The sequence below is a fragment of the Pipistrellus hanaki genome (genome assembly GCF_964339955.1).
Source record: "Pipistrellus hanaki genome assembly, chromosome: 14".
NCBI classification, from domain to species: domain Eukaryota; kingdom Metazoa; phylum Chordata; class Mammalia; order Chiroptera; family Vespertilionidae; genus Pipistrellus; species Pipistrellus hanaki.
In genome coordinates, this window is record NC_140516.1 from 35,388,803 (window position 1) to 35,407,125 (window position 18,323).

At 39.3% G+C, this 18,323-nt stretch overlaps 1 protein-coding gene and 1 long non-coding RNA gene across 3 annotated transcripts in view; one reads left to right on the top strand and one right to left on the bottom strand.

Moving 5' to 3' along the window:
- Positions 1-18,323, bottom strand: part of TM9SF3 (transmembrane 9 superfamily member 3) — a 181,206-nt gene that overhangs the window by 23,794 nt on the left and 139,089 nt on the right. Inside the window, exons 2-5 of one of the 2 annotated variants that reach the window (XM_084903516.1) lie at positions 15,160-15,298; positions 5,587-5,782; positions 3,718-3,840; positions 372-532 (exon numbers count right to left, since the gene is read on the bottom strand). In XM_084903516.1, coding sequence (XP_084759642.1) covers positions 372-532; positions 3,718-3,840; positions 5,587-5,782; positions 15,160-15,261 — 582 coding nt within the window. In that variant the 5' untranslated portion in view covers positions 15,262-15,298. Of the gene's footprint in view, positions 1-371; positions 533-3,717; positions 3,841-5,586; positions 5,783-15,159; positions 15,477-18,323 lie in introns of those variants that run through there. The other variant, XM_084903517.1, reaches the window with a different exon arrangement.
- Positions 15,615-18,323, top strand: part of LOC311632284 — a 5,563-nt gene continuing 2,854 nt past the window's right edge. Inside the window, exons 1-2 of the long non-coding RNA XR_014796754.1 lie at positions 15,615-15,758; positions 16,620-16,922. This is a non-coding gene — a long non-coding RNA (uncharacterized lncRNA). The remainder of the gene's footprint in view (positions 15,759-16,619; positions 16,923-18,323) is intronic.

Consider the following 18,323-nt stretch of genomic DNA (forward strand, 5'->3'; position numbering starts at 1 on the left):
TGGTAAACTATACACATCCAGTACTTTCAATACAACATCATCTCTATCTGAAACAGTAAAAGGGAAAGAAAACAAGGAACACTGCGATCTCTATTGTAACCATAAAAATACATGACTAGGTTAATTAGCTGCCCAGTAACAACAGTAAACTTTGCTATAGCAAATGCATAATTGGTATCTACTTCTACAGACCTGAAGCAAATTTCCTTGCTTTTAAGAGGCTTACTTATATACATTGAGGAAATAGTTTTAATAATATTTGTCATCCAATTTCAAGCTATATTTTCATTTACTAAAGTTGAAAAATGCACTTAATTTCTTATATTAGATCACAAATCCTTCTCCCTATATCAAATTATTTAAATACTTACTGAATATGACATCTGGATTTTAGTATTGGGAACCAGTTTCACTTTTCCTTCACTAGTTAGATTAACATCAACAATTCGGTTACCATTAAACCCTATTTCAAGTTTTTTGTAGGTCCAAAGATAGTAATCTTCTCCATTTTCATCTGCTTCACCAACAATACCTACAAAAGAAATAACACATTACACAAGGTAATTTCACTTAATATTTAAAATGTTAGAATCAAAATATCATAAAATGTTTTTATGAAAAAGCAACATTACCATTATTCCTCATCGCTAGAATAAAGCAAAAGTACAGGCTCGACTTCCACTCTTTGTTAACTACTTGGCTAACACAAACCATGATCACAACATGGTTAAAAAAAAAAGTTTTATATACCTATAAAAATCAGTATAACCTATCACTAATTTGATTCTTTAAGTTCATGCTTTATCATTAGTATCACCTTCATTATGATAATTATCACCTTATCTGTGTATACCCCCAAGAGTTGAAAATTTAGTCGAAATAAAATTAAAACTAAGGTCTCCACAGGCCCAATCCAGTACTTTCTCTAATAACCTATGATTTACCCATTCCAAATAAGCTGCACATATGTGTATATGAGTACCAGAACTTAAAATGCCTCCTTTTTTTTATAGCTCAACTGCTGAACTACATTAAAATGAAAGACCTGGAATCATAAAAATCCTAGAAGAAAACATAGACAGCAAAGTTTTTTTGGCATCAGTCTTAGCAATATTTTTTTGAATATGTCTCCTCAGGCAAGGGCAACAAAAGAAAAAATAAACAAATAGGACTGCACCAAATTAAAAAGCTTTTGCACAGCAAAGGAAACCATCAACAAAATAAAAAGGGGAGAAAATATATGCAAATGGTTTATCCAATAAGGGGTTCAATATCCAAAGTATATAAAGAACTCATACAACCAGATATTAAAAAAACAATCCAACTTAAAAATGGGCAGACTTGCCGAGACCAGTTTGGCTCAATGGATAGAGCGTTGGCTTGGAGACCGAAGGGTCCCAGGTTCGATTCCGGTCAAGGGCATGTACCTTGGTTGCGGGCATATCCCCAGTAAGGGGTGTGCAAGAGGCAGCTGATCGATGACTCTCTCTCATCGATGTTTCTAACTTTATCTCTCTCCCTTCCTCTCTGTACAAAATCAATAAAATATATTTTTTTTAAAAAAATGGGCAGACTATAAGGTGACAGGAAAAGATTTGACTCTGGGTAGTGGGCACAAGGTGCAGTATACAGATCTTGTGACATAGAAACCCACACCTGAAACTTGTATGTTCATGTTGACCAATGTCACCCCAATCACTTCAATAAATAAATTTAAAATTTTTCTAAATGGGCAGAAGACCTAAACAGACATTTTTCTAAAAAAGACATACAGATGACCAACGGCACATGAAAAGATGCTCAACATCACTAATCAGCTGGGAAATGCAAATCAAAACCATGATATACTACCTCACACCTAGCAGACTGGCTATTATCAAAATGGCATAAAATAAGTGTTGGTTAGGATGTAAAGTAAAAGGAACTCTCAGCCACTGTTGGAGGGAATATAAACTGATGCAACCACTAGGAAGTTCATGCTGTTCCTCAAAAATTAATAAAAATAGAACTACATATAACCCAGCAATTCTACTTTGGGGTATTTATTTAAAGAAAACAAAAACACTAATTCAGCATCACCAATTCAGCACCCCTATGTTCATTACAGCATCATTTACAATAGCCAAAATATGTAAACACCCTAAGTATCCAATGATAGATGAATGGATAAAGATATGGTACATATATACAATGGAATACTACGCAGCCACATAAAAGAATGAAATCTTACTATTTGCAACAACATAAATGGACCTAGAGAGTATTATGCTAAATGAAGGAAGTCAGAGAAAAACAAATACTATATGACTTCATTTATATGTAATCTAAAAAACAAGACAAATGAACAAATAAAACAAAAACAAACTCAGATACATAGAACAAACTGGTGGTTGCCAGAGGGACAGGAGATGGGAACATAGGCAAAATAGATGAAAGGATTAAAGGGTATAAACTTTAGTTATAAAACAAATAAGTCACGGGAAAGAAACAAACAGCATAGAAAATATAGTCAATAATCAATATATACAAAGCCAAGAGAACGGAACAACTGGTCACTATGACGCGCACTGCAGCCAGACAACCAGCCCTGTCAGGGGCAGGGCCAGCTGTCCAACCTTCTGCGCGCCCCCACCCACCTGCTGGCCTGGCCCCAATTGGCCCTGATCAGGGAAGGCCAGCTGGACCCCACCTGGGCACGAATCCATGCACCGGGCCTCTAGTATTGTAATAACTCTATATGGTGACAAAAGATAACTAGACCTACCTATCATGGAGATCACTGAATAATGTATATAAATAGTGAATTGCTATGTTATACACCTGAAATGAATATCATAAGTCAATTATACTTCAACCAGTGCCCCGGTGCATGGATTCATGCACATGGAAAGGAAATTAATTATAAGGTGGCCAATGAGGCAGGGCTGGGTTTGCTGCTCATGAAGATAGTAGTCTGCTAACAATTTTAAAAAGCAGAGTATTAATTTTACATAAGAACAGGTGTCCCAATTCTACCACCACCACCACCCAAAAAAGGCTAACAGAAAAACCACTAACAACAACAACAAAAAAAAAATGTAACCAAACATGCTAGCTATGATAGCTGGCTATGCTTTGCAGTTTAAATAACTTAACAAGTCTAACACAAACAATGTTTGGATTATGTTTGGATTATATCCATTAATAGGGATAAACAAAGTAAACAAAAAAATTAAATATAAAAAAGCTAAAACAAAAAACATTTTAAACATAAAGAGTTTTGTAAAGTAACACAGGAACTAGCAAAACAAGTCACTCAGGAACCTATCATATCTAAAATCCATACTACCATGTTCCACATGAGACAAAATCAGAATAAGATTTCAAAGTCCTATTTAGTTCCTTTGATTGCACTTGACAGTGCAAGTCAAAATAAGATATGAGAAAAATGGGGGGAGGGAAAATATTTTGGATTGTTCAAAGCAACTTTTAATCCCTTGAATATGAAAAGTTATACTGTATAAAAATTATATATTGAGGGAGTTTCACTTAAGGTTTGGCAATGTCAAAAACCTTTCAAGTAACAGGGGATCATAAAATTGCTATTAAAATTATTCTATGGAAAATAGTGAAAACACATTTACTGATTTGTATATAATCACCTTAACAGAGTCATTACATAAATCTTGTTTATTATGCAAATGTTCCCAAACTTTACATGTAACATACAATACTCACCCCATATTGGTAAGTCATCTATGTACATCTGGTACCAGTAGTGATTTTTGATAGCATACACAAATGCATCTCTCTTTTCTTTATCTAAGTCAATTTCACAGTAAGTGGCTGGCATCACATCATCTGCATAAAGTAAAAATTGCAAATTAACACATTGGTTTGCAAAATAGTTACAGAAAAAAATAACAGAAGAAAAAAATTCAACTGGAGGTGCAATGCTGATCAGACTCCAAGGAACCCCCAACTCACAGGGAATAACACCTGGCCAGTTCTTGTTCTTTTCATCTAAAAGTGCTTACTCTGAAAGGAAAATAAACCCCACTGTGATAGCCCATGAAAACTGACCCCCTCTACCCAAAGAAAGAAGAAAGGCTAAGACAGCTGAATGGGTCTCTTCTTCAGTAAATAAGGGTAAGGATTTCAAAAAGTGATGAAATCTGTCGATTGTAACAAAGTAGGATTCAGGGTTTTTGCCTATTTCTTCTCTCTGATTCCTTTTTAATATATTTGAAATGTGCACCAAATGGAGAAAGTATGTAAATAAATGGTACTGAGTTTCTCGAAGATCACACATTCTATTATAGTCTGTTTTCTCCTTACACAAGCCTCAGGGCAAGTTCACCATAATCCATAAAGCTATAGGTTAGGTGGCTGTGGTTTAAATTTATAACTTAATTTTATAATTAAGACCCAAGGAATATAATGAAGGCAAAGGATGCAAATATGTATACCTATTTTCAACAACAAAAAAATATTCTAAAAACAAAAATAAAATTCAACAAATCAAAAATAAATATCTTTAAAATCTCAATTCACATCCTCCTCCCAAAAGTGCTAAAAATAACAGGAGTCAGTTACTGTTCATTTTACACATGTAGGCAATGAAGTCAAATTGGAGTAAACAATATTACTGAAACCAATACAATAAAAGAAATAAGATTAAAATTAAAAGATACTGATTACAAGATCCATGTGCTCTATTCAAAAATCAAGACACCTAATCAAAGATCCTGCAAAAATTCAACTTTTCAAGCTTCTGCTTACTAAATTACAAATGTCTATCGGAAAATACCTCTCTGATAAACTTCACAGAGGAAAATAAAAGTATAAACACACTGAAAAGACCTGATAAAATAGATATTTGAAATGTAAATGAAGATCTTTTCTAATTTTAACATGTTTTTTACTTCAAATTTAAAATCGCACTATCCTATAAGTATTGAGAGTATAAATCAATACAGCACTTTTAAATACATTCTAAGCCAATGGTATTAGTTTGAAACTAAGGATTTACACAAAATATTTAAGTATCCATATACCCCATTACATTCCCGCACCTCAGAAATTACTCCATTATGAATCTATGAAGGTTTTCCCCAACCACATATGTCTAATTAGTCACTAGAGGGTTTACTAGAAAACACTTTTAAGAAATACGCTAGGAAAATATAATTTTATTAACAATGTTTTATTTTACTTTATAACATTCAAAATAAATCTTTGTTATAGATGGGGGGGGGGGTTATTAGGGGAAAGGGGACATCAATTTCCAACAATATATTTACAAGTAAATAAATTAATCTTTGTTCCTAAATGCAATACACTTAAGCTATAGGAAACATTTCTTAGAGTCTAGAACAGTGGTACTCAACTAAGAGCTATTAGCAACATCTGAAGACTTTTTGGTGGTCACAACTGGATAGTGCTACTGGCATCTAGTGGGTAAAGAAGCAAGAGATGCTTCTACAATGTACAGGTCAGCCCCACCCCCATAAATAAGTATCCAGCCGAAACGTCAATAGTTCCAAAGCTGAGAAACCCTGGTCTATAATATAACTTATATTAGAAGGACTATTAAGGTTTACTTACCTTTGAATTTAATATCCAGACCACTAAATTCCAATTCAACGCCTTGAAGTGCTTCTCCCAGAGTTTCATGGTAATGACCGATACTTCTTTTTGACCCCACACAAAATGGAAGTGAAAAGTATTTATAAGTCTCTTGTCGATTATGGTAGGGCCCAACAGTATTCATCCATAAAACAACTTCCTCTTTATCTTGATACTGAAATTAAAAAAAGCAAAACAAATTATTTTAAAAATACATTTATCCCTAGCCAGTCTGGCTCAGTGGATAGAGCGTTGTTGGCCCTCAGACTGAAAGGTCCCAGGTTTGACTCCAGTCAAGGGCATATATCTTGGTTGTAGGCTCAATCACCGGCCCAGTCGGGGCACATGCAGAAGGCAACCAATTGATATGTTTCTCTCACATAGATGTTTCTCTCTCTCCATCTCTTCCCCTCCCCTTCACTCTAAGAATCAATGGAAAAATATCCTCGAGTGAGGACTAATAAAACCCCCCCCAAAAATAGTGTGTGTATGTGTATATAAAATTAAGGGACTATTTGGTGTTTGTTCTAAACAAAAGTGTACTGTCTCAGTTTGGGAAGCTATAAAATAAAATACTGGAAGTTTATTTTAATCTGATGATTAATGTCCACACCTTAAAAATAAAAATTTACTGACTTTTAAAATTATATTCTTTGATTGTGGTCTCAGGCAGATCCATTTTTCCTAAATTTTGTTTTACAGATGGTATTGTTTAAGCAGAGCCCAATAACTCATATGAATATTTATAATTATACTATCAAATAATGGCAAACCAAGGAGGAGACAAAATCAATAACCTCATGTTAATCATTAGAAACTCCAAAAATCTGTTGCCAGCTAGCACAAATAAAATTTCATCTCCTTTCTAATCTTTTCCATGCCATTGGTCAAAGAACTGGAGAGAAATGATTATACAAGAGAAAACCTATGAAATCGCCATCTACTCAAACCATCTTTCTACCTTCCCCTTTATTAGTCTGAAAGACATGTATCATATTTATATTTCTTTGAATAAGTAATTACAGTTGTACCCATCAGTGAATACCACACTGGAGTGTGGTCCAAATAACTTTGGGTAGATGACTTCACTTTTCCAGGGTCCAATTGAGGGATTTGCCAAAGATTTCTAATTTCTCAAGTCTAAATGTCCAATGATTCTATAAAAAGCAATTATCCAAGTAATTTAAAAACTAGTAACCCTAATTAGCAATATAAAGTCAACACAGTATACAAATTAAGTCAACTAATAGTACGGAAGTTAAATCACTGAATAATTATATACTATGTGCCTACCATGTGCCAAACAGTAACCGTGTTTATAAGTGAGGATACAGCATTGAACAAGACATGTTCCCAGCCCTAATGGAGCTTAGAGACTAAAGGGAAAGATGGACATTGAATAAGGAATGGCAATCAAGTAGGGTGCTATGAAGAAGCATGTAACACAGGAAGCTCTCTAACTAGCCCAACTACCCAATCCCTAGCTCCAATCCTCCATCTAAAACTAATAAACATTTTTAATCAAAACCCAACATCTTTAAAACCAAACTCATCCCATCCAAATCCACCCCCTCTCCAACTTTGTTTTCCTAATGGTACCACCATTCTCTCAGACATGGAGTTCAAACACTAAGTTCCTCTGCATTTCAAAAAACAATGACTTGAGGATTCTTACCTAAAGCATCTGACTTTCCTTTTGATTCAATGCACCACCATCCTAGAACTGAGGCCTAATTACCTATCTTCAAATATAATAAATGTCTCATTGTTCATATAACATGTCATCCGGCTCAACAAGGAAATAACGAACTATCTCACTTTTGGGCTACATAACACATGTACTAAGCAGTGTTAGGTGTTAAGGATGTACAGATAAGTAAAATACTGTCCTTTCCTTTACAGAAGTTTACAATCCATAGAAAAGGCAGACAAATAAATGATTAACTATGAAGATATGTTACAATTAAGGTAATAATGGGCTATTATAGCAACAATAAAGGAATGGTTAATTCTGCTTTGACAGAGAAGGGTCAGCATAAACAGCAGTATAGAACAGCGGTAGCCAATCGGTAGTCCATGAGATACGAAAGGTTGGCAACCACTAGTACAAAAAATCATAAACTATTTCAAGTAAATTTAGAAAAACAGCTGCTAATCTTCATTATGAAGGAATGAATCCATACAACGCCATTCAGTTCCATCCAATGCTTGTGGTCACACAGCATTGAACAATCAAGGTAGTAATCCTTTCTGCTAAACAATATGGATACAGTAAAAGAATTCTCAAACCAATGCTCTAAACCCGTGGTCGGCAAACTGTGGCTCGTGAGCCACATGTGGCTCTTTGGCCCCTTGTGTGGCTCTTCCACAAAATACCACGGCCTGGGAGAGTCTATTTTGAAGAAGTAGCGTTAGAAGAAGTTTCAATTTAAAAAATTTGGCTCTCAAAAGAAATTTCAATTGTTGTGCTGTTGGTAATTGGCTCTGTTGACTAATGAGTTTGCTCTAAACTAGGGGTGTCGAACTCAATCAGAGAAGGGGCCAAAATCTAAAATCCAGCCTAAATCGCGGGCCAAATGGTTTACTAAACAGTCATAAACTGACAATGTCATAAACTGACAGCGGAGTGCAGTGATGACAGCGCGGTGCGGGCCACATTGCAAGGCCTGGCAGGCTGGATTTGGCCCGCGGGCCTTGTGTTTGACACATGTGCTCTAAACCAAGCACTATCAACTGACTGAGTTGGTATTAGAATGGAAAACTGTTCAGTAGGCACGAAGCTCTCTCCACAACATAATGTTACAAAAAGTATTTAATAAATATGATGAAAAGAACACTGGAAAAAGATGCTGAAATGTAAAAGTTCCTTAGCAGCTGAGTAAAAGAAGTCTAAAGTATGTGCACTAACTGCAAAAAGTACCCTTTTAGAGAAATAAGAAAGGGGAGGTAACAAAATGCATCCATTTAGGATGCTGAATGAGAGGACCTATTAATGAGGACCTTGCCATTAATCCTGCTGAAAGTCTGCAAAAATATTTAAATGTAACTCAGAAAAATAAGCACAAAAACACTTTCCCTATAAATCCTAATATCCATATTCCTTTAAAAAGACAAAAATTTGAACAGTAAGTATTGCTAAAATAGGGCGTTTATTTTATACAAACTGAAACACAGAACTAAAATAATTTAAGGATCACAATGTGTGTTAAACTACATATTCTGAAATCACTCATTTTAAACATTCATGAAACCCATTAAGAGAATAGAGTTGTAATGACATGATGCAAACTGTTAAGAAAATATATACCATTTTGTAGTCTAAAATTCCTTCTGAGAAGATGACTGAAAATAATAATTTAAAAAATATGAATACTAGAGGCCTGGTGCACAGATTCGTGCACCAATGAGATCCCTTGGCCTGGCTGCAGAGACTACACTGAAACAGGCTCCCCAACATCCCAAGTGGTCCCAAATTGCAAGAGGGTGGTTCTCGGGTGACACATCCCAGAATCAGGGTCCCTCTTCTTGGTTCCAGGTACGTCACCCAAGAACCACAGCTGCCAAGTCACCGCAGCAGCTCCTGCACTGAGCGTCTGTCCCCTGCTGGTCAGTGCAGCACAGCTACTGGTCAGACTGTCTGCCCCCTGGTGGTCATTGCGTGTCAAACCTACCGGTTGGACAGTTATTTAGGCTTTAATATATATAGATTGTATATGTATATGTATATGTATATGTATATGTACATGTATGTGTATATGTATATGTATATGTATATGTAATATATTCAGTCACGTATATATATACTTTTATATACACACATGTACTCACACATAACCATACAAAGGTTAGGGTGAATATTAAAGCAAAAATGTTTCTTCTACGTTGCTCCTTATGCAGACCATGATCAGATATGAACTTAAAATATTTACTTTTCATTGCAGTTCTTGATGGTCACTAAGAATAAGCAATCCCAAGACAAGATAAAAACAAGAGTTATTTTTCAAGAGATAAAATGTGTTTTAAAAACCTTGAAATTAGAAAATACCAAAAGGGAGACTTCATAGAACTTTTGAAGGAGAAAAAACTGCTGAGAAAGTCCTTGAGTTCCCCAATTCCAGGGGAAGAAAGCTCCAGGTAAGGAAGGCTCTTCCTCCTCCTATGGAGAGTAACCAGGAGACTGGGAGAGAAAAAGTCAAGGAAGCACAGCAGTGGACCAGGGGATCCTAATTATGGCTGCAGTCCTTCTATGAGCCTCCCTCAGCAGCAGTCACGAGAGGCCAGCTCGGACTACCTGCATTCTGCACCTCACCATTCTGTTCATTGTCCAGCTCTCAGAAGACTTTCACTGTTACCCATTCAACTCTGAGCTGTCCACTCCAGCCAAATGATCTCTGATACTGTCTTCCCTTCCTTTCCTGCTCCACCTTTTCCTATGTCATTCCACCCAATCCTCCTCTCCACCTACCCAATTTATACTTACCCTTCAGAACTGCTCAAATCTTTCTCAAATCCTCGGGTAAGGCCTTAACAGACCAATCCCTAACTTGCAATATCTCGCCATCTTTTCTAATAGTATCATTAGCTAACACTTAATAAGCACATACCATGTGCTAGGCATCGCTCTAAGGTTTTTACATAAACATTTAATCCTCTCAAAGCTTAAGATAGGCCCTCTTATTTCCCCCATTTTACAGATGAAAACAAACCGAAGAACATGGATATTAAGTAATTTGTCCAAGATCATATAACTAGTACCCAAGTTTACAACATTAGGACTACACTTTTACTAATCCCTAGTCAGTCTCATTAACTAAAGAGCAAAACTAAATGAAGAAAATAGGAAAAAAGCAAAGTTGTACAAAGCAACTAAAGACAGTAATGAATAGTAAACAGCTTTTCCATATGAGCCTTTAATTTGCCCTAAAGGAAAAAGAAAAAAAAACCTTCCTAAGAAAATACCTTGAGATTGTGCTGAAATCTTAAGTCCCCAATGCTGGGCCTCTCTTATTTAAATACTGTTTATGTGTTGGGAAAGAAAGTTTCCCTATTTGATAGAGATCATGAATTAATTTTTCTCAGAAAGAACACTTTAAGGAAATAATGCTTCTGATGTACTTACATAAAATCTGAATAAAGCAATCAGAATTTATATAGAAAGGCAAAGAACTGAGGGTTCAGAATAAGCACCTAAACGCCATCATTTTCATGGGATGAGTGCTTTTTAAAGATCTGAAGAAGCAAAATCCAGTTCAGAAAGTGTTTCACAAATCCTAAGTTCAATACCTTTTCATTATTTATGTAAAACAGATACATCAGAATTCAAATACAAGTAAAACAGAAGGGGTATTTTTAGAAAGTCTCTTGAGATAACCTCTCTCTTCCCCTCCCCCTCGCCTCTCTAATAGCTTTGTACCCAAATAAACTTTTAGTCTATCACAGAGTACAGCTGAAAATAGGACAATGAATTGTAGCATTTCCTAAAATTAGATCGATATTTGAGCACTCACAAATTCACTTGTAACAAACAGTTTCTTCTCTTTATAAATCTTCACATATGTTTTAAGAGTTCCTATTCCCCCAACAGTGACAAAAACAAAAGGCTGCCATTTGCCAAAGTAAAGCAAACAAAATCATTTCTGAAAACACTGAACAGTCTAGTGTTTACAGCAGAAGCAAGAATAAGCTATCCTAGACACAGATCCCAACCTTACCTACAGAAGTGCAGTGAGCCACAAAGAAGTGAGAGCTAAGCCTAGGTAAGGCCCCTAAAGCACAACAGACATCCTTGAGACTAGAGTCTTAAGTGAATAATGGTCTGGGTTTGTTCACTGGGCTTTGAGCAACAGGGTTTCATGCTTCCAACATTGCATGTTCTTGTCCCTAGCAACTCCCTAATTACTCAGGTCACCCAACAAGGCCTAATTAAATACTATTTCTTGTGCCAAGCACAGAGCCTCAATATGTAGCTGACAAAAATTTTAAAAATTGACTTTATGGTCTTAAGAAAACAGAACCCATAAAAATTCAAGGCTACAGTACAAATTATAAAATGTATTAAAATTCTTGTGCCCTTGATTATTGTGTTTTGGGGGGTTTTTTTGTGGGTTTTTTTGTTTTGTTTTGTTTTGATTTTTTTTTTTTTTTTTTTTTTGGTGCTTACATCTTTGCATAGTATCAATATGGAAATTGTATGGACAAGACGGGTAGATAAAGCAAGGGCCAGAGAGATCAGGAAGCTCAGATTCTTTCTGTGGCCTTGGGCCAGTCACTAGGTCCCTTTAAGCCTTCAGGAAAAAAATAGTGTGTTAGATACAATGGCCTCAAGTCTTTCAGTTCTAAAATTCTATGACTGCCAGTTTGAAAACTTTTAAATGGCATCTTCTGGAATCTTAGGAGACATGGTAATCTAACTGTAGATACTTCCAAATGCCCTGAGTTTCAGAAAGCCAAAAAAGGATAAGCCAAATGCTATGTATCTTTCACTCATTCTAAAGAATCCTTTTTTTTTTTTGACCCTTCAGTCACGTATTAAGAGCCTATCTTTAATTTTTTTTTCCAAACAATGTCCGGTAATTCATGTAATTCAACTTTTAAAAACTGAAGGGAACACATCTTTATAAATTCTAGATGTAGGTATACTCTAGAAGTCAACGAAATAAAAATGCAGAACTCCCTGCTCAAAAATGAAGAATTCCAAGGTGGTGACTGCAGAGCATTAAACCAGGCAGTCCTTATGTGTCTGCACATATAGATATAATGTGACTGCCCAGGTCACATGCCCATAAGTCAGTCCTAAACCTCTTTAACAACCCAAACATTTCCTCAGCAACAACCCATTATGTAACTAGAATTATCCAAATATTTCTGTATTTAAAAATACTATCAATATAGGGAACTATTCAATTTAATGACAAGTATTTTACTGCCCTATTTTTAGCTTAAAGGGCTATAGAAGCATATCCTATGAGTATAGAAAACTATTAATTCAAATTGCCTCAATTCAAATCCTCTATCCCTACTGGCTGTGTGGCCTTGAGCAAGTAACTTAACCTCTCTGGCACTGGTTTCCTCATCTATTAAAAGAGCATAATTTATTTCATTTCACAAGGTTATTAATGTTTACAATGAGTTCATATATGTAAAGTACTTAGAACAAAGACTACACATATTGTTAGAAAAATACTTTTAGTTATTATTTCTAACTAGAAACTGTCTTCACAGAAAGTTAATCTAAAGGATAAGCTTAGCCCAGCCAGCATGGCTCCATGGCTGAGTGTCAACCTATGAACCAGGAGGTCCTGGTTCAATTCCCAGGGCACATGGCCAGATCCCCTGTGTGGGACGTGCAGGAGGCAGCCTGTCAATGATTCTCTCATCGTGATTGTTTCTCTCTCTCCCTCTCCCTTCCTCTCTGAAATCAATAAAAAAAAAAAAAAAATTTTAAGGGTAAACTTAAAAACTTTTGAAAACTGTTCTTTAATAATTCAATTCCACAAATACTTAATAAGCATCTACTCAGCAACAACCTTCCCTTAGCAATTTTTCTCCTCTTTCAGTATCATTCTTTCTTAACAGGCTACTTCTGACCTTCCTGGTATGAAAAAAATTCATTTAATCATAGTCTTTTCAGTACCATTATCTGGCAAAGGTAAATGCTTAGCTTTATAAAAATATTTTCAAAAAATTTTAAAGTAGTAAAATAATTTGGCTAACAGTAAAAAGTATATGAGTGACACTTAAGTTTTATCTTCATAGCAATGCTATTCTTCCTATAACTTTTTTTTTTTTGCTTTCTTAATAGTTATTAATAGGTAACTGAATCAGAACCCAAAGTAGACATGGATTCCAAATTTTTGTGCAATTATCTCATACACATATTCTCTCAAAAACCTCTTATCAAATACTGTATATGACAATTACTGATTCAGAAATTTAAAATGTTCCTGGCAAAAAAAATTCACTGAAATTAGTATTTGCATTTTAAATATGTAAATTAATCTAAGACCATTTTATAAACCTCCCAAGTTTGAAATTTTAATGAATAGTTTTTCCCACTTATAGCAATGCATTATAAAACATACGATTAAAAAAGCATCCTACTACTCTTGGCTAATATGCCTGTATGGTGGAACTACAGTTAAGAGAGAATTCTGAGTTTCACATGGTAACTTTCTTTAGTTAAGTGTTCAAAAAACTGGAAAAATATAAGAAACCATATCATTAACTAAAAGGATGGCCATTGGAAATGAGGTTATTATACTTTGAGACAAGTTACCTTACAGTACGACAGTCAATAATTTTTAATGTAACTATTTAACCTCCGAACAAAATTATGGCAAGGTGAAAAGTCACAAATATAGTACAAAAAACATGTCACCGATGTAGGATTTGTCTGTTAAAAAAACACACACACACAGGTAAGAAGTCTCTGGCTGTGACTGAGGGTAAAGTAGCCAAAAGTTTAGAGGTAAAACAAGAGCCTAGCTCACCCAGGGAGTGGAGAAAAGAAGTCTGATCAATTACGAACATCATCTAAAGCAGGCTACCTTGACGATTGCTTAATCAGGAATGACAGAAGACTCCGCCAAATCTCTCCGACTGAGTACATCCATTATCTTTCATGCAAATCATATCACGAATGAATTAAAGTATAAAAAAAAACAATTACTCGCCGAGGAAATCTGTCAATTTCCTATTACTTTCCTGCCTTGCTCTACCATCCTAAAAAACCTCAGTTACTGGACTAATCATTAAGATCCATGACAACTGAACAGCCAAGGAACTTGAGGATAAATGCAGAAAGGATTGCTCCAGGCAGACCAGACGGGGACACTGAGGACCCCTTACAGTCAGAGGCTGCCTATCAGAGACCACTGGGACCGGAGCCTCCTCCAGTGGCCTGAGAGGGTAAGGAGTTAAGTTACAAGAAAAGGCTCGGAAGTGAGTGCGTGTGGGCTTGAGTGCATGCACACGTGCAAACTGCTCTTCACCCCAAGTTTATCGATGCTGTCACCCCGCCGGCCTCTCGGTCCGGTGTGGACAGGAGGGACAATGAGGGCCGGCGAGGACCGCGCAGGGGTGGCTATTTCCTGGTTGGGGATGCCGGGTAATCGCATCCATCTTCCGCTGTCCGCTGAGTCGCGGCCCCCCGGAGCCAGAGCACAGCTCCCAGCCCAGGGGCCACTCGCCCCGACCGGGCCTGCCTGCGACCCCCATCCCACGGCCAAGTGACCCGGGACCCTCACCCCGCTCCTTCCCCGGCCTCGGGCGCCCCAGACCCGGGGGTGAGGCGCCACCTAGGTCCGGGTCGGAGACAGAGGCCCAGGCGGAGAAAGAGTCCCTCCGTCCCGGGAGCGCCAGGAAAGGCCTCCTCCTCCCAGCAGCTCCTGGGCTCCGGCTCCGCCAGGCCCAACCGGAAGGCGGCCTTGGCCGGCCGCGCCGGGCTCCCCCGGGCCGCCGGGCTTTGCCAGGCCGCGCCGGGCCCGCCGGGGGAGGGAGGCGGGGAGCAGGCCGGGCGCGGCCGCCGCATCGTCCGCCGGGCGCGCCGCTCACCGTGTGCTCGTGCTCGTCCGCCCGGGCCCGGGGCAGCAGCAGCAGCAGCAGCCACAGCGCGGCGGCCGCCGCCACGCCGGGAGCGCCCGGCAGCGGCCTCATCGTCCGCGCTCCCACCGGCCCGGCGCCCGCCCGCCGACTCCTCCTCCGCCGCCGCCGCAGCCGATTCGCATCCACCGGGCGCGGACAGACGCAGCGCGGGGGCCCGGACTCCGCCGCTGGCTCCTCGGCGCCGCCGCCGACACCGCCCGCTCCGAGCTTCCCCCGCCCCCCGGCGCCTCCGCGGCCTCTTCCTCTGACTCAGCCACGTCATCCGGCCACCCCGGCACACGCCGGAAGTGCCGTGCGACGCGGGCGCAACCGCCGCCGGCCGGCCGCCCCGCCCTGGGTCCTGGAGGCCCGGCGCGCGGACGGCCCGGCCCGAGCCTCTCGGGGCCGAAGCCGCCTCGGGCCGCGTCCCGGCGGCGGCGGATTTCGGAGTCGTGCGTCCTGGGCCGGAACCACCACCTTCCCGCCTCCCTCTCCGAGGCCGTGAGATGGGGTCTCCCCGGCCGCCCCTGGAGCGGGGGGCGATCGGAGCAAATAGCCCTTTGCATAAGGTGACCGACCGGGCGTCCCGCTTTTGGCGGGAGAGTCCCCGATGTCTAACCATTGGTTCCGCGTCCCTTTAAAAAAAAAGTCCCGATTTTTCTTAAGACTTTTTTTTTTTAAAGGGACGCGGGACCAATGGTTAGACATTGGGATGTCTTGCCGAAACCGGTTTGTCTCAATGGATAGAGCGTCGGTCTGTGGTCTGAAAGGTCCCAGGTTCGATTCCGGTCAATTGCATGTAACGTTGATTGCGGGCACATCCCGATAGGGGCTGTGCAGGAGGCAGCTGATCGGTGATTCTCTTTCATCAATATTTCTAACTCTCTATTCCTCTCTCTTCCTCTCTGTAAAAATCAATAAAATATATTTTAAAAAAAGAAAGAAAGAAAGAAATCAGGACGCCTTACCTTTGCAGGCACCGCCGCTGTGCGCGAATCACAAGGTCACGAAATCATCGGGATGGGAGCTTGTTACGTTTACAACCGGTTGAAGGAGGGTTTTTAAACCACCGACGAGTTATGAGGCCCCTGCTATTGGGTCTTGTTGACATTCTTGTTCATTGATATATTATTTGTGGGTCTCCAGTCCATTGACATAAATGCCCCCCCTCTGGAATCTAAGCACCTCCCCCTAAGCAGGCATCCCGTCTGCCTGGAACAGTACCAGTCTCAGCGTAGGAACTCCAAAAACAACTGTCAAATAAGCATGACTATGGCACCCCCACACCCCATCCTCCTCTAAGCCAAAAATCTGGAACTTGTAGTAGGGTTGTCTGTTACCTCTCAGCCATCAGCAGTCAACAGTTCCAGCACGATTTCTCTTAGAAATGTCTCAAAGAATTTTTGTTTTTCCTCTCTTTCCTCTGCCAGGAACAGCCAACGGTGTCCAGCAGGATCCCTGCCACCAGACTTCCCTCCCTGTTCATTCTCTCCAACAAGTGCCAGAGTGACCTTTCTAAAAAAGAAACCTGATGATACCGCTGTCTGGTTTAAAACATCCTTGAATGGTGTTTAAATAACTCATGGAATCCCAGCTAAGATTTTCATCGTCCAGGCACTATTCTGAGCCGATTCTATGGACTGACTCATTTCATGCTCACAAAAAAAGAAAACTTTATGCAACAGGTGTTACCAGTAGGTTCACTGTACAGATACCTGAAGGAGCACAGAGAGGTAAGTGGCTTGCTGAAAGGCCAAACCCAAGCAGTCAGGTTCCAGAACCTGTCTTTCTTACTACTAATAGATTACCATTCATTCCGCCATTTAAAAAAAGGAAATAGCCCCCTGTGTCCTGGCATGGAATGATATCAGAGAGATACTTTTAAATGAAAGAAGTTGAAAACATAGAGCATAATTCCATTTTAAATGGTAACCTATTAGTCTACCCATAGAAAACAACCTGAAAGATTATGACACAACCATTAAGATATTTTACTTGCTGAAACCGGTTTGACTCAGTGGATAGAGCGTCTGTCTGTGGACTGAAGGGTCCCAGGTTCGATTCCGGTCAAGGGCATATAGATTGGTTGCGGACACATCCCCAGTGGGGAGATGTGTAGGAGGCAGCTGGTCGATGATTCTCTCTCATCGATGTTTCTGACTCTCTATCCCTCTCCCTTCCTCTCTGTAAAAAAATCAATAATATATATATATTTTTTAAAAAAGACATTTAACTCTGCCTATAAATATTCGGATGTTTTTTTACAATGAGCAAACGTAATGCGAAGAAAAAAAAATCTTTGCTAAAGGACGGTCCTGTTAGCATTGCAGCTGCACAATCAGATCCTGGCTTATCTCCTCAGCTTTACATCCCACTGGTCTGCACCCTTTATTCCCCAAATACGCCACCTTCTTTTCTGTCTCTGTGTCTTGGTGCTTGATGTTCCTTCCGCCTGGGATACAAGTAAATGGACAGCCGCTGGGTGGTCTCTTTCCAGGCCTGACTGAACTATCACCTCTTCAGGGAAGCCTTACATCAGGAAGTTGAGCCTCTCTTCTTCCGGATCCCAATCACATTTGGCATGTTATATGATACTTACCATCTAGTCCCATTTCCTCTTCTCGAGTACAACTTGGCCTTTTTTGAGGACAAATACTACCAATTGTTTTTTCTTTATATCCGTCCCAACTGCAGGAATAGTGCTTGTCACACCACAGACATTCAGTAACTATTTCAAGACTGAATGAGTGAAGGCATTAGTAAGTGGAAGTCAAATAGCATAGCATAACTTAAAGAACACTTTCTATTGTAGCTAGTCTAAGAGATATTACAAGGCAGTACGCGATTAATTGCTGAGTGAATCATATACCAGTAATTGCTATAGAAATCAGAGGAGGTGTCTTATACATCTCTGTCTATTCCCCAGAGCACCTCACGTGGTGACTCGCTCACGGTGGAAGTTCAGTAAATGCCCTGTGAATGAATAATCACTGCTTTTGAATCGAGCGATGATGAGCAATTGAAGAACAAGTGTTGTAAGTGCTGAATTAAGATGGATAAATAGTTTCTTGCTTAAACAGCCATCACCAGCCCCACATATTTGAGTCCGTAAACTTTTGATGTGTGTGGGGAGC